This window comes from Marmota marmota, unplaced genomic scaffold (genome assembly GCF_001458135.2).
Source record: "Marmota marmota marmota unplaced genomic scaffold, marMar, whole genome shotgun sequence".
Taxonomy (NCBI): Eukaryota; Metazoa; Chordata; class Mammalia; order Rodentia; family Sciuridae; genus Marmota; species Marmota marmota.
Genome location: NW_026000153.1, coordinates 4,054,662 through 4,073,918, shown reverse-complemented (window position 1 = coordinate 4,073,918; position 19,257 = coordinate 4,054,662). Strand labels below are relative to the sequence as shown.

Below are 19,257 nucleotides of genomic sequence, written 5' to 3'. Positions count from 1 at the left end.
CTGTGTAGCAATGAGAGAGAAGAGAAATTTCTGGGACGGACATTCTCACCGTCCCAGGAGAGGCTTTATGGAGGGTCTACGGAGACTGTGAGGTTCCTATTCTTGCTTGAATGGGTCTGTCCAGTGTGCTTGCCTGCCTCCCCCCCCTCCACCCCATATATATATACACACGTGTGTGTCTGGTCAGAGAAATAAATTCGTTGACTGCCAACATAATATGCACTAGCCTTGGGTAACATGTAGATTTTAATTTAATATATTGTCCCTTCTTAGTGCTTACAGAAGCTAGAAATATAACGTTTTCTGACTCTTAGCTGAGAAATCAAATTCTCTTTGAAGGCTGTGACAATTATTAGATCAAGAATCTGGGTCAAAGCATAATAATAATAGTAGTAAAAAACTACAAGCTCCAACATTGTGTGGGACATGGAGAAACAAAAGAAAATTGTAAATGTAAATATTTATCAATATTTGCAAAATGATTATTTTCATTTTAAATAATAGCTTTCGTGAAATCACTGCCATCTAATGATTTTAAGAAACAATTACAGAAATACGATATTCTTCAAACTTGACTTTTTGAGAAAATAATTTCCTTTTTACGTTTTGATTCCTGAGTTTTCATTTTCACCTATTAGATCATTCCCCTGAAGAAATGTGTAGGAAATGACAAATTTTGTCTAAGAATGAACCTTCCTTCTATGCAAAGGTAAAACTTTCTCCAGTGAGTTTGATCAAGACACTGGCACAAGGCTTCCTGGCAACCTTCATGGTGCATGGGCTTTGTGGAAGCTGACCTTAGGCCAGTCCTTTTCTGATTTTTTTTTCTCCCTTTGGGCAAAGGGAAGTCAAGGAAAAAATCAAAAAGTAAGGAAGGGATTAAGAAAGTCGTTCACAGATTCCTATGGGAGCATTACCACTTGTCACTCCCCCAGCTAAGTCCTGAACCCCATTAGCCTGTGTTGGCCAGAGTTTTATAGATCTGACAAACAGCCTTCTGAAATCAAACCAAATCACGTCAATACCCTTTCTTCAACCTCCACAGAATTGAGGATTTTTAAAGCTAATTCAAGGGATTTTACAAGCCTAACAAACACAGTCTTAAAAATGTCATTGGACCAATATCACATTTTGCAAAATGAGATTGATCCCTGTGCTGTAAAAGGCAACTATCTTGAATGTACACCTCTCAAGCAAGAGAGAGTAGCCCAGAACTGGTTTTTCATGTCCTATCTGGGGACTGCCAGACTTCGGACAGCGGTAAAAGCAATTTAGGATTTCTGGAGCTGTTGAGACAACTATTCTGGGTTCTGGAGCTACTGTTTGTGGCAGCTCTGGGAGTAGTCTCAGGAAAGACAGGAAAGAGGGTACAACCCACACAGTGTGAGCTACTGGGGCTCCTGAAACCAAGCCCATTAATTATCCCCTGTCCTTAGGCCCCACCGGGCTAGTTCTCTCTGCCCTGCTTGGCCAAGGGCCCTGCATCCCCTCTGCCTCTGGAATGAAGAGGGAGCAGGTCTGCATCTGGATTTGTATCTGTCTCAGCTCTGAGCTGTACAAAGGTGGAGAGTCCCCCATGCTGGGTGAGGGGAGCAAGTCCCACCTCTGGATTCAGATCTCAGTCTCACAGCTGTTCCTCTATGGTCTTTTCTTGTTGAGACAGTGGTTTCTGGTCTCTCCATTGCCGGGGTTCAAAGACAGGATGGGAATGCGCAGTTGCTGGCGGTGCTTGCTTTGAGACCAAGAAGGCAAGGGCCATTGCAGAAGAGCCCATCAGTGCTCAAGACGTGTTGTATGTGGGAGGGAGAGGCAGCAGGAAGAGCTTAAGTTTGGCCTTGCGCTGGGTAGTTGTGAAGTGAGCTTTCAGCCCTTGGCTGCAAGGCCCAGACCTCTGGTAAGAGTGAGAAGGAGAGAATAAGGGGTTGTATCGATTTCTGAGGTACAGGAGTGAAGAGCAGACAGTGAAGGCCTGGCTTCTAAGAGTCCCTTGTCTAGCTCAAGAACCCACATCCACAGTAGGGGAGCGCAGTGGGAGGGGCAACTCTGGGCCGTGCCTGGAGTGCAGGCCAGCAGGGAGCAAAGCCGTCCGTGCTGCCGCCCCTCCTGGCGCGGGGTTGTCAGGTTTCCTGTTTGGAGGAAAACCCCAGCAAAATCCAACCAGGCAAAATGAGGAGGAGGAAAGAGCGAGCCTGGCTGGGCCTTCCCGCGGCCTGGACGCTAGTTCCCCCTACCCAGGTCTGATCTGCACATCCCTGCCCGGGCCGTGCCCGCCGCTGACGTTCGGGGAAAAGGAGCTGGGCCGGCTGGCTGTGCGCGCCCATTAATCTGCCGGGCGGGCGGGCTGGGGGCTGTTTGTAACTTTGCTGCCTCGGTCGCCGCGGTCCCCGGGGAGCGGGCTCCGGCGCTCGCTCCCATTGGCCGCCGCCGCGTCAGCTGGTGCGATTTGCTGCTGTCGCTTTTGGCGTTCGGCCATCCAGAAACAAACCAGTTCGATGACTACTAATAGTTATAGCCAGATGTACTAATACACAACAAATCACAGTCCTGCAGAGGGGCGCGCAAATGAGTTCCTATTTTGTGAATCCCACTTTCCCCGGGAGCTTGCCCAGCGGCCAGGACTCCTTCTTGGGCCAGCTGCCCCTCTACCCAGCCGGCTATGATGCTCTGAGGCCCTTCCCGGCCTCGTATGGGGCGTCGAGTCTCCCGGACAAGACATACACCTCACCTTGTTTCTACCAACAGTCCAACTCGGTCCTGGCCTGCAACCGGGCATCCTACGAGTACGGGGCCTCGTGTTTCTATTCTGATAAAGACCTCAGTGGCGCCTCGCCCTCGGGCAGTGGCAAGCAGAGGGGCCCCGGGGACTACCTGCACTTTTCTCCCGAGCAGCAGTACAAACCCGACAGCAGCAGCGTGCAGGGCAAAGCCCTCCATGACGAAGGCACCGACCGGAAGTACACGAGTCCTGTTTACCCTTGGATGCAGCGGATGAACTCCTGCGCTGGTAAGGCTTTTCCCTGCACCCCACCCCACCACCACCACCCAAGACAGTGGAGGGAGAGGGGAAAGGAGACAGGGAAAGGAAGAAGAAAGGAGATAGTGCCAGAGAAAGTAGGAAGAGGAATTAGAGAGAGTGGAGGAAAGAATGAACAAAGTTTCTTTGGCTTTTTAAAAATCGATTTTTAAAAAAGAAGAAAACTATTCCCAATGGAGCCATCAGGCTGATGCAAAGGAAAGCAAAGGCAGGGTCCTTGTAAGGTGATACTTTAGGGGAGGGTGGGGGGAATCACTACCAGGCTGTGTGAAAACCTTGACAGGGGCAAACTTGAGGGAAGGTGGCAACCAGAAAAGGAAGCTGGTTGGGAGAGCCTGCCCCTGCTACACCTTGGCTGCATCCTATTCGGGTTCCCAAGAAGACTGGGCCTCCTTCGGACATCACTGATAACTTCTTTCACCTCCCAATTCCCTCTCCTTTCTGCCCTTCAGAAACCCAGACAGAGAGGGCCCCCCATTTGACCTCTTCCAGTGTCTCCTCAAAGCCTTTAAGGGCCACATTCTCAGCCTCAGGGTCTCTCTCTCTCCCTAGCTCTCTCTCTCCCCCTCCCTCCCCTCCTCCCCCTTCCACTCAACTGCTCACTCTTAGCCAACTTCTGCCTCCTTCTGAGCCTTACACTGGCTTGGGGGGATCCTCCCACCCTTGGGAACCTTTGGCAGCAGAACAGGCAACCCAACACATCCCTATTGCTAGAAACTCCAGCTCACCTATAATGCCATCTTTTTGGCCCTGGTTTTCAAAGACTCCACCGGGAATTTCTCCCCCCTTGGAGGGAGACAGAACCTAATGTGCTGTAAAAGTCACTTTTCCCCAAGTGGATCTCTGTATTTTTCAGATGGGTCATTTAATTTGGGAGAATTGCAGAGATTTATCAGGGCTGACCATATTTAACTTTCAAAAAAAAATGTTTTGAGTCTTGACATTGGTGGCCTTAGTAGCGTCCTCACAGAGACCAATGTGTGAATTCAGTGTCTATACTGCTCACAGGGTTCCACTCCCACTCACCCCAAGCACACATACTATTCCTCACACATACAAAAATGACTCTGGTGTTCCAAATTAAGAATGTTATTCTATTATTTCCCTTGTAATTGTTTTCTTACAAGCCAAAAATTTCAAAAACTGTAACTTCCCACTCCAAGTCGTTTAAGGTGAAAAACACCTCGCTTGCTATGAAATATCTTCTCCATTCAGCCCGCTTTCATCCCCAGATGTAGTGGGAGAGGCTAGAGAGGAGGCGGGGTGGTTTCCAGCCCAGAGGCCCCTGGCGGGAGGCAGGGAACTGACTGGTTTGGCCGTCGGGACCTCGCTTACCGGCACCCGGCCATTTCTGCCTGCAGGTGCGGTCTACGGGAGCCACGGGCGCCGAGGCCGCCAGACCTACACGCGCTACCAGACGCTGGAGCTGGAGAAGGAGTTCCACTTCAACCGCTACCTGACGCGGCGCCGCCGCATTGAGATCGCCAATGCGCTCTGCCTCACTGAGCGCCAGATCAAGATCTGGTTCCAGAACCGCCGTATGAAGTGGAAAAAGGAAAATAAACTCATCAATTCCACACAGCCCAGCGGGGAGGACTCTGAGGCAAAGGCGGGCGAGTAGATGCCTGGGCAGAGACCAGGCCAGCGCTAGAACCTCCTTCAGCTTTGCCCCTTTGCCCTTGCCTGCTCCCTAAACTTTTCTCCCCGCCTGCTCCCATCCAGGGGCTTCCACAGCTTTGGGGGGTGCCAGGAGCTTTGCAAGCCCTGAGCATTTATTTATTACAAAAACCAAGAAACCCACACACGGCAAATCCCAGCGGTCGAGCGGGGCGCACTGTACACACACAGGCCTGTTCCCCAAGGCTGCCCAAGACGGCTCCGGGGTCCCAGGGTGCACTCAGAATTCATCTAGGCCCCTGTTAGCATCTCTGTGCTCTCTGAGCTCAGACTGCGGGGTTGCCGGAAAGAAAGAGCCCCAGGCTGTGCCCCGTTTGGTGTTTGGGCGTCTTTGCCGCGGTCCCTCACCATTAAGTCCTGACGGGTATCACCAAGTCATCTCTGGCCACTAGAAAGACAGGGCCTAAAGGCTGGGGCCCCAGCTTTTTGGCGGTTTATGAGGCTGCCCCCAAACAGGAAGAAGCTCCAGGAACAAAAGGGCCACTACAGAGTCCAGTCTCTAAGGCCCGCGCACAACCGTCAGTGGAAAAGCAGCAGCCTCAGTCGTGAACAGCCAACCTGGGAGCCGGTGGAACATTACAGCCCCGGAAGCAACTGGGCTCCCACAGGCTCCCACTCCAGATTCCAGATTCTTCCTCCGACAGCGCTGGCGCCGCCACCAAGCGGCTTTCAGAACACAACAAGGGGGCCCAGGGCCATGGGAGCAAGAAGAGTCCTGGCTTCCAAACGTGCCAGGGGCGCCTCGGATGCTGGGCCTCCAGTGGAGAGACTCCCCTCGCCTCTTAGTTGTATTTGTGATTTACTTTCGTCTTTCAAAGCCCAGAAAAATAACTGCGGAGATATTATAACTAGGCACCGCTGCGAAATGATTCCATTAACTTCCTCATTTCATTCCTGGAGATCTAAGCAAGACCCCAATAACTCGACTCACGGATCCCTAGGCCCCAAGCAGCCTCTGTGGCTGAGGGAAGCGTGGACCCATTCGCTGGGTTCACCGAGAACCCTCCGACTTGGGCCCGGGCTAACTGGAGGAAGGCAACCCGGTGGTGAAGATTCTCCAGGCTGGATACGTAGGCAAATCAAATAGGAAACTAATGACACGAAAACCATATTTACAAGAAAGAAAAAAACCAACTCTAGTTATAAAAGTGTATGGAATTTGACCTTGCCTCGAAGAAACACTACACAAAAGCTATCTTTAATAGACGCCTGTCACTTAAGAGCGGCAGGGACACTGTCCCTCATGCGCTCGCAAAAACAGAGCCGTAATTGTAGCTGCTGCTGCGGGCAGGATTTATTTCTTCAATTGGCTAAATGGCCTCCTCCCCTTCCCCGAAGGTGATATCTGTATTTCAAAATTCAGAGCTGCCGGCAGGACGGGTGGAACCGACCCCAACCTCGACACAAAAATAAGAGGGGCTGCAAAGCCGGGAAATAAAGTTGTTGTAAATAAATTCCAAGTCACCACCTCCCCCTAATCCTCTGCATCCTCGCCGGGCGCACGATCGGCAGCTGACGGCCTCACAATTGGTACATCCTAATGGAACTGCGAGGGAAATGCAATAATTTTGCCATAATGGGCTGTAACCTCAATTCGACCCCGGCCCTTGCAGCCCCGGGTCGGAAGCGGAGCGATGCGCCCTGCCTCCAGCGGGTGGCGCTCGAGTCCGACTGAACGGCGGCAGCTGGTGACGGGCACGCGCCCGAGGCGCGCGCGCCACCCCTCTCGCCTCCACCCAACTCCCCCATTAGTGCGCGAGTTTACCTCTAGAGGTCATCAGGCAGGATTTACGACTGGACAACAAAAGCACGTGATTCGAAGTCGTACCCCATATTTGGGTGCCTACGTAGGAGGGAACCAAGTACATGTCCCAGTCATTTCCATAATTCATCATAAATTGTGCAAGGGTGCTATAGACGCACAAACGACCGCGAGCCACAAATCAAGCACACATATCAAAAAACAAATGAGCTCTTATTTTGTAAACTCATTTTGCGGTCGCTATCCAAATGGCCCGGACTACCAGTTGCATAATTATGGAGATCATAGTTCCGTGAGCGAGCAATTCAGGGACTCGGCGAGCATGCACTCCGGCAGGTACGGCTACGGCTACAATGGCATGGATCTCAGCGTCGGCCGCTCGGGCTCTGGCCACTTTGGCTCCGGGGAGCGCGCCCGCAGCTACGCGGCCGGCGCCAGCGCGGCGCCCGCCGAGCCCAGGTACAGCCAGCCGGCCACGTCCACGCACTCGCCTCCGCCCGACCCGCTGCCCTGCTCCGCCGTGGCCCCCTCTCCAGGCAGCGACAGCCACCACGGCGGGAAAAACTCCCTGGGCAACTCCAGCGGCGCCTCGGCCAACGCCGGCAGCACCCACATCAGCAGCAGAGAGGGGGTTGGCACGGCGTCCGGAGCCGAGGAGGACGCCCCCGCCAGCAGCGAGCAGGCGAGCGCGCAGAGCGAGCCGAGCCCGGCGCCGCCCGCTCAACCCCAGATCTACCCCTGGATGCGCAAGCTGCACATAAGTCATGGTAAAGCCAGCCTTTTTCTAAATCCACGCGTCCGCGGGGGCGCGGCTCCTGGTCCCCCTCTCTCCTTGCCGCTCTCTCTGTGGTTCTTTCCTAGTCTTGCCTTTCCCAGCCCTCCGGAGCTTCTCCCTGCCATTCTTCCCCTGCCTTCATCCTTCTTCCTCCTCTTTTCAGCAGCACACTGTGCTCGCAAATAGTAAGGGAATGAGCTGGTGGGCAGGCAAGTTTAAACGTTGAAAGTGAGAGAAAGGGGGGAAAATCCATCTCAAACCCCAGAGCCTCTGAATGCGCTACGGGGTCTGGAGAGCCGAGCAGATAGCAGAGAGGTAGAGGATGGCAGTAGGGGCCATGAATCGGGCTTGTCAGGGCGGATAATTTATGAGGAGGGCTACCCTGGGAAAACAGCCTTACTAATTACAGCCCCCCAAAAAGGATTGGGGGGGAATAATCGAGGCGAGGGCCGGCAGGATTCTGAAGTTTGGGGGTAAGAGGGAGACAGGAGGAAAAGAAGAAAAAGAAAGCAGGCGCCCCCAGCATACAGGATGGAACAGGAGGCGGCTCGCGGGGCTGGAACTTTAAGGGAGGGTGACCTGGAGGCCACTTAGGCACTCAGAATAGGGCCGTACTTCGGCTGGTTTCCGAGGAGTGGGCAGCCTATGAGGGCTGTGCCCCCCAATCAGGGGTGTCCAGGGCAGGGCCAGAGGGCAGAAAAGGGGCGAGGGAAAGCCCGGCGGTCTTTCGGGACATGGTTCCAGCCTATGATGGGCCGATTGTTCCCAGAGTTCAAATCGTATTGTTTCTCTCTAGAAAGGAAGAGGGAAGGAAATTCGGGAGGGGAGGGTGGACAGGCAGAGAGGGAGGACTTGTTGAGTCTTTTGCCCAGGTTCCCTGCTCAGGACCCTGGCTTGTCAAGCTGGTGGACTTTGGAAGCCAAGGACTGAGGAGTTGGTGGCTAAACCGCTGACTTTTCTGTTGCAGACAACATAGGCGGCCCGGAAGGCAAAAGGGCCCGGACGGCCTACACGCGCTACCAGACTCTGGAGCTGGAGAAGGAGTTCCACTTCAACCGATACCTGACCCGCCGAAGAAGGATTGAAATAGCACATGCTCTTTGCCTCTCCGAGAGACAAATTAAAATCTGGTTCCAAAACCGGAGAATGAAGTGGAAAAAAGATAATAAGCTGAAAAGCATGAGCATGGCGGCGGCGGGAGGGGCCTTCCGCCCCTGAGTATTTGAGCGTTTAAAGTACTGAGCAGTATTAGCGGATCCCGCATAGTGTCAGTACTAAGGTGACTTTCTGAAACTCCCTTGTGTTCCTTCTGTGAAGAAGCCCTGTTCTCGTTGCCCTAATTCATCTTTTAATCATGAGCCTGTTTATTGCCATTATAGCGCCTGTATAAGTAGATCTGCTTTCTGTTCATCTCTTTGTCCTGAATGGCTTTGTCTTGAAAAAAATAGATGTTTTAACTTATTTATATGAAGCAAGCTGTGTTACTTGAAGTAACTATAACAAAAAAAAAGAGGAAAAAAACACACAAAAAAGTCCCCCTTCGACCTCGTTTAGTGCCAATGTTGTGTGTTGCACTCGAGTTGTTTAACTGTGCATGTGCGTGGAAGTGTTCCTGTCTCAATAGCTCCAAGCTGTTAAAGATATTTTTATTCAAACTACCTATATTCCTGTGTAATTAATGCTGTTGTAGAGGTGACTTGATGAGACACAACTTAACTTGTTCGACGTGTAGTGACTAGTGACTCTGTGACGAAAACTGTGACTCCAAGCGGTGTGTCCCTGCGTGCCTTTGTAGGACCCTTTGCACGAACTCTGGAAGTGGCTCTTATAAGCTCAGCTTCAGTGATGTATGTTTTTGTGAACAAAGTTACAAATATTGTCCAAGTCTGGCTGTTTAAGCAAACTGTGATCAGCTTTTTTTTTTTTTTTTTTTTNTTTTTTTTTTTTTTTTTTTTTTTTTTTGGTATTTGTTTTTAAGGAAAAAATACTGACTGGAAACAAAAAAAAAAATAAACTTTCTATTGTAAGTTCTCTTGGTCTGGTTTGTGCCAAACAGTGAGCGGCTCTTTCTGCTTTTCTGTCTGTCCAGTCCTGGAAGTTGGTGAGCCTGAGGCCACCTGAGCAGCCTGCCTGTGCATGGAGGCCTCAGACCATCCTAACCAGCTACCTCCCTAACTTTGACCCATCAGAAAGTTCAGGGCAGAAAGTGGGAAAAGCAAAGCTGTTCCAAAGTCCACTATGCCCATTTCTGAGGAAAACAAGTTAACTTGCTGGGTACAAAAAAAGAGAAAAAGGGAGAGAAAGAAGGAGAAAAATCCAAGGGCTTTGTTAGCCGCCCTTGGGGCCCACATAGACCCTGCCTCTTTCCTTAGGCCTCCACTTGCTGAAGAGACTGCTATGCCAGGTTATGGACCCCAAACCCCCTGCCCCTAACCCATCCCAGCACCCCTTCCCCACTCCTCACCCTGAACCCAGTTGACTTCTTTTGCTACAATTAATTTGCTACAAATGGAAGGTACTTACCCCATCCTAGCTCGATTGGGAAACTCCTCAGAGCGGCTAAAGCCCAACTAGAGATTTGCACATTTACCGACTGCTTACACTGATGCCGTCTTTCCTTTTAAAAGTTATAAAACAGTAAACTTTATAAGCCCCAGTTCCGGCTATATGACATTTGGGTGCCAAATGAATAGGGTTTTGTCTATGAATTAGATCGTAAAATCATCCATAGCACAGACAGATCGGCTCACTGGCTATAAAACGTCACGTGGGGCCATTAAAGTAAGTTTTATGGTTTTGGGGAGTTGACATCCAACATTATATACCACATAACATATAATCTCACTGACGCTGGACTCCATTTGACTCTTTTGCAGGCTACGTGTGCCTCCTGGTCATTCAAATTGTCAATTTTAGGTCCAGAAGTGTCCAAACTACAACTTCTCAAAACTCTGAAAAATGGCTCCCTCCGAGTTAAGGTAAGGTAAGCTTGCTTCCTGAGCTCTTTCAAGTTTATTTGTGCTCTGAAAACTTTCTCTCTCTCCCTCCCCCCCCCTCGGAGGTTGCCTCTGAATTCAAAAAGGGACAGCAAAGTTTTCCTCTGCTCAAATTAGCAGAGCCAAGAAACCAGCTTTGCGGAGGCAGCCCAGTGAACAGCGCCTGTGGCCCGGCCGCATCCCCAGGCCTAACTTTAATTGCTGCACAACCGCGGATGTTAATGACTTCCGCTGCTCCTGCCGGCGTGCAAAAAGCTGATTTTTGTGTGGGAATAGGCCTGCGTGTGGAGTCTTGGCAGGCCCGTTCCCCATTCCGCGCCTGGCCTGTTCCGGGCTCTTTGGGGGTCGAGGAGCCCTGGGGTGGGGGCTGGGAGACAGTGGGGCGCCGGCTGCGGGCGCCAAGGGCTGCGCTGAGCTCCAGAGTTTGAAAGAAAGGCCCCGGCAGGGCCGAGGCGGACTCTGGCGGGATTCCTTATGGGGCTGTGGCAATATGTCTTCGCGGGCCAGGGTCATTTGGCAGGACTGAATTGAGGCGGCGGCCTTCGGGGCCGGGTTTCAGGCTGGCGCGCGAGAGCAGGAGGGTGTTTGAGGCCCGCGTGGCGCGGGCTGCACCTTCAGGCTGGGCCCCTGGTTGCGAGGCCGAGCCCAGGCTGCTAAAGCCCACTGGACGCTGGGGACCGTAGGTCCCCACCTGGGGGATGGGTCAGCACCCCCTCCCCCGCCCCAGGGACCAGGCCCTGAACCTTGTTTGCCTGCACGTTCTTTTTATTTCTCTGGGACTGTTCTCACCCGCCTGTGAGTCTGAAGCAATAAACTTTATGGCCGGATTTAACTTTAGTCTTTGAATCCCCAGGCTAATTGAAAGGGGTTAAAAACGCTTTCTTTTCTTCCGCCTTGCCCGTTCTCCCACTCTTCTTTCCGTTTCCTCTCCTTCTTTGTAGAATTAAAACACAGGACCCTCAAAAGGCAAATTAGGCATCCCCCTAGATAACACTGAAGATTAGAGCAATTTACTCCCCCTCAGCATACAGACAAATTCTTTTTTTCCAAACTGTGCCCTAAAGTTTGGGGGGAAATCGAGGTGTCTCCAATGCTCAACTTAAAAGTCCCTAGAGCCATTAGGTTGTTTTTCCTGACACATCATAAAGGGTAGTTTAGGAAAGAAATTGGTAGTTTGTCAGTAGGAGATTTCCGCCTCTCTTTTGTTAGTTGCTCTTTCTGTTTGATCCCAGGAAATTTACATAATCTGTGATTTCCAAAACAGTCTCCAAAATTGCACCAATGGGTGAAGTAAGGTGAAATGAATTTTTCCCGGGTACAATTCCATCTTGGTCCCAGCTACCCCTTCTGGCCCCAGCCCCCTACATTCTTCAATGGCACAACTAAGCCAAGTGACTGGGGACATAGTGGCCTGTCTTGGTGTCTTTTTCTGGGTGGGCACCCAAAAAGGACCTAAAAGATTTCCCCCCAATCCTGTCTGAGGAGTTAAGCCAAATTCTCTAACTGCATTGAGAAATGAAACAAAAAAACAGGATCTGATTTTCTCTCAGGAGCTGGGCAGCTTTCCTGCAAGTGCTTATTGGTAGAAATATTAACTAAATAGTTAAAGAGAAAAATTTTGAGGCATAGATTTGGAATTTTGACAAACTTTATTGCACAGGTCACCTGTACCCAAAGGAAGTCCAACAGTTGTCCCCAAAGTTAGAGATACCAAAAGCAAAACCTTGAAAGTTTGTTTTGTTTTGCAAAATTAGAGCCCTCCTACCTAACTCCTACTTTTCATGAATGGTGGCAAGATGAAGAATTCCTGAAGTCATTTTGTGTAACCCATTAAAGTGATATGGATACTATAGCACTAACATATGTGTCCAAATCTTAAGTGGAGACCGGAATAAGAATTCTATGTAGGGTCTGAGAATTCTGGATCCTTTCTTTTGCTACTATGGCTGTTTTTCTTTATTGGCAAAATATTGGGTGGTGGTTCTATTTTGGTTACTTATTTGGTAATCTTGCTTGAGTGATTCCTTGGAGACTGAAATTAGAAGCAGAAAAGTCACAGGGATCCTGGCAGGTTTGTCGGAGAACCTTGCATAAAGAAATTATCTTTACCACGTTGGTGGCATACCCCAACTTGGGGTGAGAGGTTGAAAGAAAGACTGTTGGAGTCATTTCCAGCACCATACAACAAAGAGAATCTTTCTGGTTAACTTTAAAAATTACAGGCTATAAATACTGTCAGCTTGTCCATTTCTATTTTAATCTTCACAAAACTTGAGTAGAATTTAAGAGAGCAGGTTGACCCACATGGAGTAAAATGGCTTTTTAAGAAATACAATATCCAGTCGGACCTATGTAAGTGTTATTAGAGGGATTTTTTTCTTTCTTCCCAATTTCATAGCAAGCTTGCTAAAAAGGATGACTGGTTATCTACTCATTTTGTAGATAAGCTATTTCTTTTTGTGATTATTTTTTTTGAGGGGGGGTTGTTTTTGCAAAGGAACTTACTTAGGAAAAAAAATCTCTGTCACTGAAGACATCCAGCCTCAGCCGGTGGCAAAAGTGTGTCTATGCTCCTTCTCATCTTGTAAAGGGAAAAGGCGGCAGGAATGTGCAGGGGCTCATTTGTTTCCACAAACCTAAGAGAAAATATTTCCTGACCTATAAATATAATAGGAAGCTTCTGGTCACACTTACTTAGGGGTTTGTTAGGGTTTGCATGGTCTAATTTCACAACATTATGCCAAGAGTCCTTTTCTCCTGTGTTTTCCCCTGCTTCACTGCTGGTGGCTCTGCAAGGAGAGTGTCTTAGAATTTTCTACCAGAAACAGTCATGTTCATTTGTTGAGCTTCAGAGAGGATTATGCCCAAACAGCCACATCCTAAAAGATGGGCTGATAAGAGGAAGACTGTCATTTTAGCTTGAAAGATGCCCTTTAGTGTCTCCCTGCTTTGGCTGGGGGGTCTATCCATGGCTTGCCCACCATGGAGAGGGCAGAGCATTGTGGGTTCCATCCCTTTGGCTTCTAAGGAGGGATTTCCTTGGAGTCAATGACAAAACTATTAATGGGGCTACTAGGCATGGGCTGAGGGGGTCAGCCTAGGCTCCCACCCACATAGGGGAGGGATCCATAATTCTAGCCATTCTAAGCCCCAGAACTAAAAGATCAGCCCAGGTTTGTTTTGTTTGGTATTTTTTCACAAAGAAATTTGTCCTTCTCCCACCAGATCCTTTCCCCACAAATGGGTCTTTTTAATAATAATATTTGTTATGAAGGTTATTAGGTAATTATTGCAATTTTGTGAAGCAGCCCTTGCTGGAGGTGAAGTCTGTCATCGCCTAACAAATGACGCCCGCGCAGTTCACTGCCGGGTTAAGTAAATGCAGAGAAGATAAATCTGCACACCCTAGGAATCGCCAGCAGAGCACGCTTTAGTACAAGTTCACAGTCAACTTGCCCGCCTGGGCTAGCTCTCCCAAACAATTAGGGCTGCATCTTTATTTTTAAATAAAGAAAAAAAGTCCCCATTTCCCATTGCTAGTCCCCCCATCTTCTCTTTCATTTTTTTGAAAAATTCTCCTGTTCTACTCCAAATTTACCTTGTTACTGAAATCATGAATGATTTCAAGTTAGTCTAGTTCCTATGTAAGTGCTGACAAAAATAAGTAGCAGACTAATTTGACAGGAAATACAGTCAAAAACACACAGAAATATCCAGTTCACCCTCCAGTTCCAAAAGGCAGTGGCAGAAGCAGAGTATCCTGAGATCTTCAATCCAGGGGGTTGGGGTGGGGGAGCTTCTCCCTGAAAGAAGAAGCTCAGCTTTGTGTATCTTTGTGGTTAGTGTGCTACAACTGCAGGTCAAAAAGTTGAGGGTCAAAAGTTTACATTGTGTAGCACTCTTAGTCATCTGCCCAGACAGAGTTTGATGTCAATGTTAGAGCTGCGATCTTGACTATCAGCACAAAAGATAAAATGGCTCGGAGTGACGCGTGTATCACAGTATGGACTCCAGGTGAACCCTAGTGGTTGAATGACCTCAATTACGGAGGAAAGGATAGAAAATTCCTCTTTTCAAGAGTAATACATGCTGTATTTCATGTTGAATTATTGCTTCCATTCTGAGGGAATAGCAGCAGGTAAATAGGCATAGATTTCTGAAACACCAACACCTTAGATGTTGGAGAGCAGGAGTGGTTTGTAGGTTTGTCAGCAAGAAAAACGTTCAAAAACTCATCAGTGTGCCTTTAAGAAACAATGTAGCAACTTTCCCATGTTCCCTTGTACCCACAAAGGCAAGAGAACTGTACAGGAAACCTCTTTTATTTGATAAAGGTGATTTTGATTGGCTAGGTTTTTTTTTTTTAAGTACCTATAATGACCTCAAAAGTGTGGAGAGAAGGGCAAACACAGGTACTTCATGCAAAATGTGTTCTTTGCAATTTTCAAACATAGAAAACACTTTTTCTGAAACGAAATGCAAAGTTCTGAGAGCTTGAAAGAGGAGGGAAAGATGTGGAAACCCTCTAGAAAGAGACAGGATTCCTACCACCACCACCACCAGGGAGAAAACATTCATGTTGTTGAAGAATTTTTAGTTATATTTATTATTAACCCACAAGTGAATGTAGACAAATGCTACGACACAATTGAATAACTAGAGAATGCAAGAAGGTGGAATCTACAAATGCCAGTCCACGCCATAAGATTTCTGTTCTCCAGAATATACTTTTGAAAATTACCTGTGGAAATGGGTGGGGTGGTGGGGTAAGGAGTGGGGAAAACAAGCTAAGCAGGAAGAGTGGGCAAGTAGAAAAGAAAGGGAATAGTGTACTATGGAAGCAGGCTGGAACCATAGCTCCTGTGTGAGTTGCAACTGAATAACTAAACAATATTTTCTTTTTCATGCATTAAGTTGGTTTTAAGTGTTGATGCTGTTAGAATCTATTTCCTGGGGGACGTGGTTTTCTTTTCTATGTATTGACCTTGAAGTGATCAATGTAGGAAAGTAGAAGAGAGAGATAAAATTTTTCTAGGTTTTTCTTCTTAATTTTGGAGATAATCCAACTACCCAGAATGTAGACTATTGCAAGGATGTTTGAGATCATCTTGATATATTCAGGTTGATTAGATTTAACAGTGCCAGGTATGTTCAGTATTAAAGTAAATATTTCCCAAACACTGCCTTCATGGAAGTAATAAGGGTGCTTCTACTGTGCAATGTGTAAAGTTTCTACCCTGGCCAAGAGCTTGGAGCCAAATGGGGTTTTGCCAGATGAAATAGAAGAAAGGAAACAACTGTGGTGATTGCTGTTACAGCAGTACACACTTTACCACATCTGGGCTAGTGAAATGAAGAAAGTGGAAACCCCTCTTACTGAGACAATTCTATGTCTCTTGTAGAGGACCTTACTATTTATTGTATTTCTGGTTAAAACCATGTAACACACCTTAGAAACATTTTAGCTTTAATATCCATAGATACCTCCCAGCTAGTCTTTAAAGGGAAAGAAAAAGGCACTTGCATACTGCTTCCAGAGTATTCAGAGGATTTCAATATTTAGGCCTCTCATACAATCCTGGTTGAAATTCATGTATGATCTTAATATAAATGTTAGGTTTTCTGTCTGGGTTGTGTTCATTATTTTAAACTACTACAAGGAAATTACCCCCAAACAATTAATTGGTCAAATAGCTGGTAACATGTTGTTCCTTTACAATCATATGCCTCAGGGTAGGTGGGGGGAAGCCCTCAAAAGCCACCATCAGGCATTTTGAAATTCTACCATTCCCCAGTTTGCTTTAAAGACATGCTTCAGATAGAGAACAGTCTGGGGCTCTGCCTCTAAAGAACAAAGGACAAATACAGTCAATACATTCCATAACGTTTACATTTCCTTTGCTTTCCCCCCTTGGTTTTTCCCCCTTGGTTTTTCCTGAGAAGTGACCTGGGCTAAGCACCCTACTCTCTAAAAGACACTGTATAGACCTTTTAGAAGCGCAAAGTCCAAGGCCGAGGTGAACTTCAGGTCAGCGCGTCTAACAAATATGAAAATGTCGGCTGGTGAAGGGCGCGCCTTGTGATTTAACAAAGACTGTCAATGTGTAAGATTAATAAGAAACAAAATGCACACGGTGTCACTGTTCGGTCACTTTGAAACTTGGGACAGGGTTGCATTCAAGAGGAAAGGCTGTTCCAAACATATTCAAAATGATTCAAATCAGATTCAAACCAAGCTGCAAATACTGCCTCCCTCTTGCCCTCCCTTTCCCTAGGACTCCCTTCACTCTCCTTCTCCATCTGGGATGCGAGGACATGATGAAAAGTTATTTTACTTAATGGGATTTTAAGAAAGCTTTTGTTGGGAATATATGTTATCCCTGCACGTGGAAATGAGCAAATATGCTTACCAGTTTCCCAAGGAAAGGATAAAGATTTCACTCGGCTTGGGACTGGAGCCAGTTGGTGTGTGAAGATTAGCATGCTCCCTCTCTGCTCGATTTCAGGGCATCCCATCTTTTCTCGGGCAAGATGCTGCTGGTAAAACTTCAGGGCTTTGTTTTTCTTTTCTTTTCTTTCTTTCTTTTCTTTTCTTTTTTTTTTTTTTTAGTATCTTCCTAGTTTTTCCTTTGCTGTCTTGGATTTTATGTAAAGGCAAGAGGTGATTTAGAATATATATACATATACGTATAATTACATATATACATATTTAAAAAGATTATTTGATTCAATGGAATTGTGCTATGGTTTTTGCAAAGGAAGATTGTGGAAGGTTCAGAAAAGGTACTGGGATTGTTTATTACAGCCATAAATCTTGCAGTAAAATGTCAAAATGTCGGTGTGTGAGATAACACTTGGTGGTCCTGGCTCCGTTTGTGTTTATGATACGAACCGCAAAGACAAGTTACAGGCCTTGGGGGATTCTGTGTAAGCCCATCTTCCTAAAGTAATAGAACCACACGAAACACATGCACAGTTAGCTGGTTTAGCTTATCCATATACAAACAGTGCCTGTGTCTCCTTAATACTTAAAAATAGAAATTTCATAGAAGATTCTGAGGCTAAACAACATGAATTTTGTGTTTTAGTGTCCATAAATAATATTAAACAGACATAGTTAAGACCCTAATACTCAAGGTTGATGACTTGAGGAGAGCAAGATTTCCTTGTCACGATTTTTCTCCCCTTGAAGCTCAGAGAGCTCAGATTTGTAATACGTATTATCTATATGTATATTATTTATATTACATAGTTTACAATCTAGGTACCTATTATTTTTTTTTCTTGCTGGCAAGACATATTGGTTTAGGTTGCTGTATCACAGGCTAGATTTTTCCCCACTCGAGTCTAGAGAAGATGTCTAAAGATTATAATCAGCGTTGATTTTTGTCTGTGCCTCAGATTCCATTAAAAAAATTCAGGGTGCCTCAAGTCAATGGGCTGCACTTTTCACACACACATACACCCAATGCGGAAAAGCTCTTTATACCACTTCAGGAGGGTTCCAGTTAGAAAGCTAATATGATCCCTTTTTTAACCTCTTCTCCTAAATTAGTTTAAAGATTAGTCCCATATAATAGGCTTTATGTGGCTAAGCATTAAATGACTATCCATCAAATAGATATATTCTAGCATTTAGTAACTCATATGAGTAACCGATATAAATGAAGATAAAATTGACATTCTTTTTGAAGTGTCTCCAGGCTTAAGCTATAACTTTCCTTGTCTGCGTTCCAGACTCAGTTGTGAGAAGGCTGTTTATACTGCTCTTTGAAAAATCAACTAAGGTGCACCAGCTGAAATATCCTTGCTTTGCCTGCCAATATGAAAGTTATTTTTAGAATGATGACTATGCTAGTTTGCACCGCTCTAATCTAGGCTGAAAATTGGAGGATCTAGTTGTGTCTGGTACTCACAAAAGGAAAAGTACACACTACGAATAAGGCATCAGTATTTACTTCAAAGATCAACATTAGGTGGAATTAATAAGTAATTTATTTGTTAATAATGGCATAATTAGTTTACCCATCAAATTTCAATTACCAAATGGCAGGCAACAGTCCCTTTCCCTCCTTTCCGGAGCTACTGATATCGTTAATATGCTAATTTTCAGCAATTCAGAAATTATAGATTGTTCTGTAAATATAACTCCAGTCTCAGCTACAGCCTGAAAAAGCAGCATCCAAAAGAGAAAACAAAATTCTTAGCTGGAAAAGACCCCTGGGGATCAGATCTGGCAAAGGTCTTATTCTATTTTAAGCTTGCTTTTATTTGGGGATTGTTCTGAAATAGGAAGTTATTTGTTTCAAAGCTCGGTTTTATGGAAGTGTTGCTTCTATCCATTCTTATCCTTGAGCCGTCGTCTGACTGCACAATCGCACTTCGTCAACTCACGCGTGTTTAGTTCTTAGGTTGACCCCTCCATCAAATAAGATGCTATTAGAAAGGTGGGTTTTGTTTTGTTTTTAATATGGTAAAAACAAAACAGACTGTCTTAAAAGGAAAAAATAAGAAATGTCTGTCCGATTACACTGGAATGGCTTCGCTGTACACCCCTGTGTAGATTTCTCAGCTACACACCCAACCTTTGCAGCTCCTGCCAGTCTTCTCAAAATAGGGACGAGTCAGCAGGGTGTAGGAAAGGAATAAGCGGGTGGGAAAATTTGTCGGTCGGCCACGTTCATTTTATTCCAGTGCCATGATAAAAAACAGGATGCCCCTTGGTGTTGACGCCTTTTCCCTCCCGCAGCGGGCCTCGAACCTTGGAGGACGCGGGGCCTGACTGGGCTGGAAATCAGCGCTGAGTCTGCCCTGGGGCCTAGGCTAGAAGTAGGGCATTCGCGGGGCCCAAGGGAGCTACAGCCTGACAGGCCCTGAATTCCCTGCGGTAATCCAAATTGGGGGACTGGAGGACCAAAGCCCCTGCTCACTCCCCCTCCCGGGGCCAGGCAGTGGCATCCATCACCCACCCGCGCGTTTCCTGATCCGGGTCCGCGCGCGCGGCGCGCCCATT

At 47.1% G+C, this 19,257-nt stretch overlaps 3 protein-coding genes across 6 annotated transcripts in view; all 3 read left to right on the top strand.

Annotated features, from left to right (window-relative positions):
- Hoxa3 (homeobox A3) overlaps positions 1–19,257 on the top strand; it is a 44,040-nt gene that overhangs the window by 2,144 nt on the left and 22,639 nt on the right. For 3 of the 4 annotated variants that reach the window (XM_048786378.1, XM_048786376.1, XM_048786377.1), the window contains exon 2: positions 10,125–10,226. The gene's annotated coding sequence lies outside the window, so the exon portion shown is untranslated. Of the gene's footprint in view, positions 1–10,124; positions 10,232–19,257 lie in introns of all 4 variants that reach the window. The other variant, XM_048786381.1, reaches the window with a different exon arrangement.
- Positions 2,336–5,829, top strand: Hoxa6 (homeobox A6). The gene is made up of 2 exons (XM_015490169.2): positions 2,336–3,004; positions 4,396–5,829. The coding sequence occupies exons 1-2, from the start codon at positions 2,563–2,565 to the stop codon at positions 4,653–4,655; spliced, it is 702 nt and encodes a 233-aa protein (XP_015345655.1). The 5' UTR covers positions 2,336–2,562; the 3' UTR covers positions 4,656–5,829.
- Hoxa5 (homeobox A5) lies at positions 4,700–9,280 on the top strand. The gene is made up of 2 exons (XM_015490168.2): positions 4,700–7,240; positions 8,216–9,280. Exons 1-2 carry the CDS (start codon positions 6,346–6,348, stop codon positions 8,464–8,466), a joined length of 1,146 nt encoding a protein of 381 aa, XP_015345654.1. The 5' UTR covers positions 4,700–6,345; the 3' UTR covers positions 8,467–9,280.

Bases quoted from the DNA above. Each gene is read 5' to 3' on its own strand.
- Hoxa5 (XM_015490168.2), top strand. From the start codon at position 6,346: ATGCGCCCTGCCTCCAGCGGGTGGCGCTCGAGTCCGACTGAACGGCGG. The intron at 7,241-8,215 runs GTAAAGCCAGCC...TTTCTGTTGCAG, and splicing joins CAAGCTGCACATAAGTCATG to ACAACATAGGCGGCCCGGAA.
- Hoxa6 (XM_015490169.2), top strand. From the start codon at position 2,563: ATGAGTTCCTATTTTGTGAATCCCACTTTCCCCGGGAGCTTGCCCAGC. The intron at 3,005-4,395 runs GTAAGGCTTTTC...TTCTGCCTGCAG, and splicing joins GCGGATGAACTCCTGCGCTG to GTGCGGTCTACGGGAGCCAC.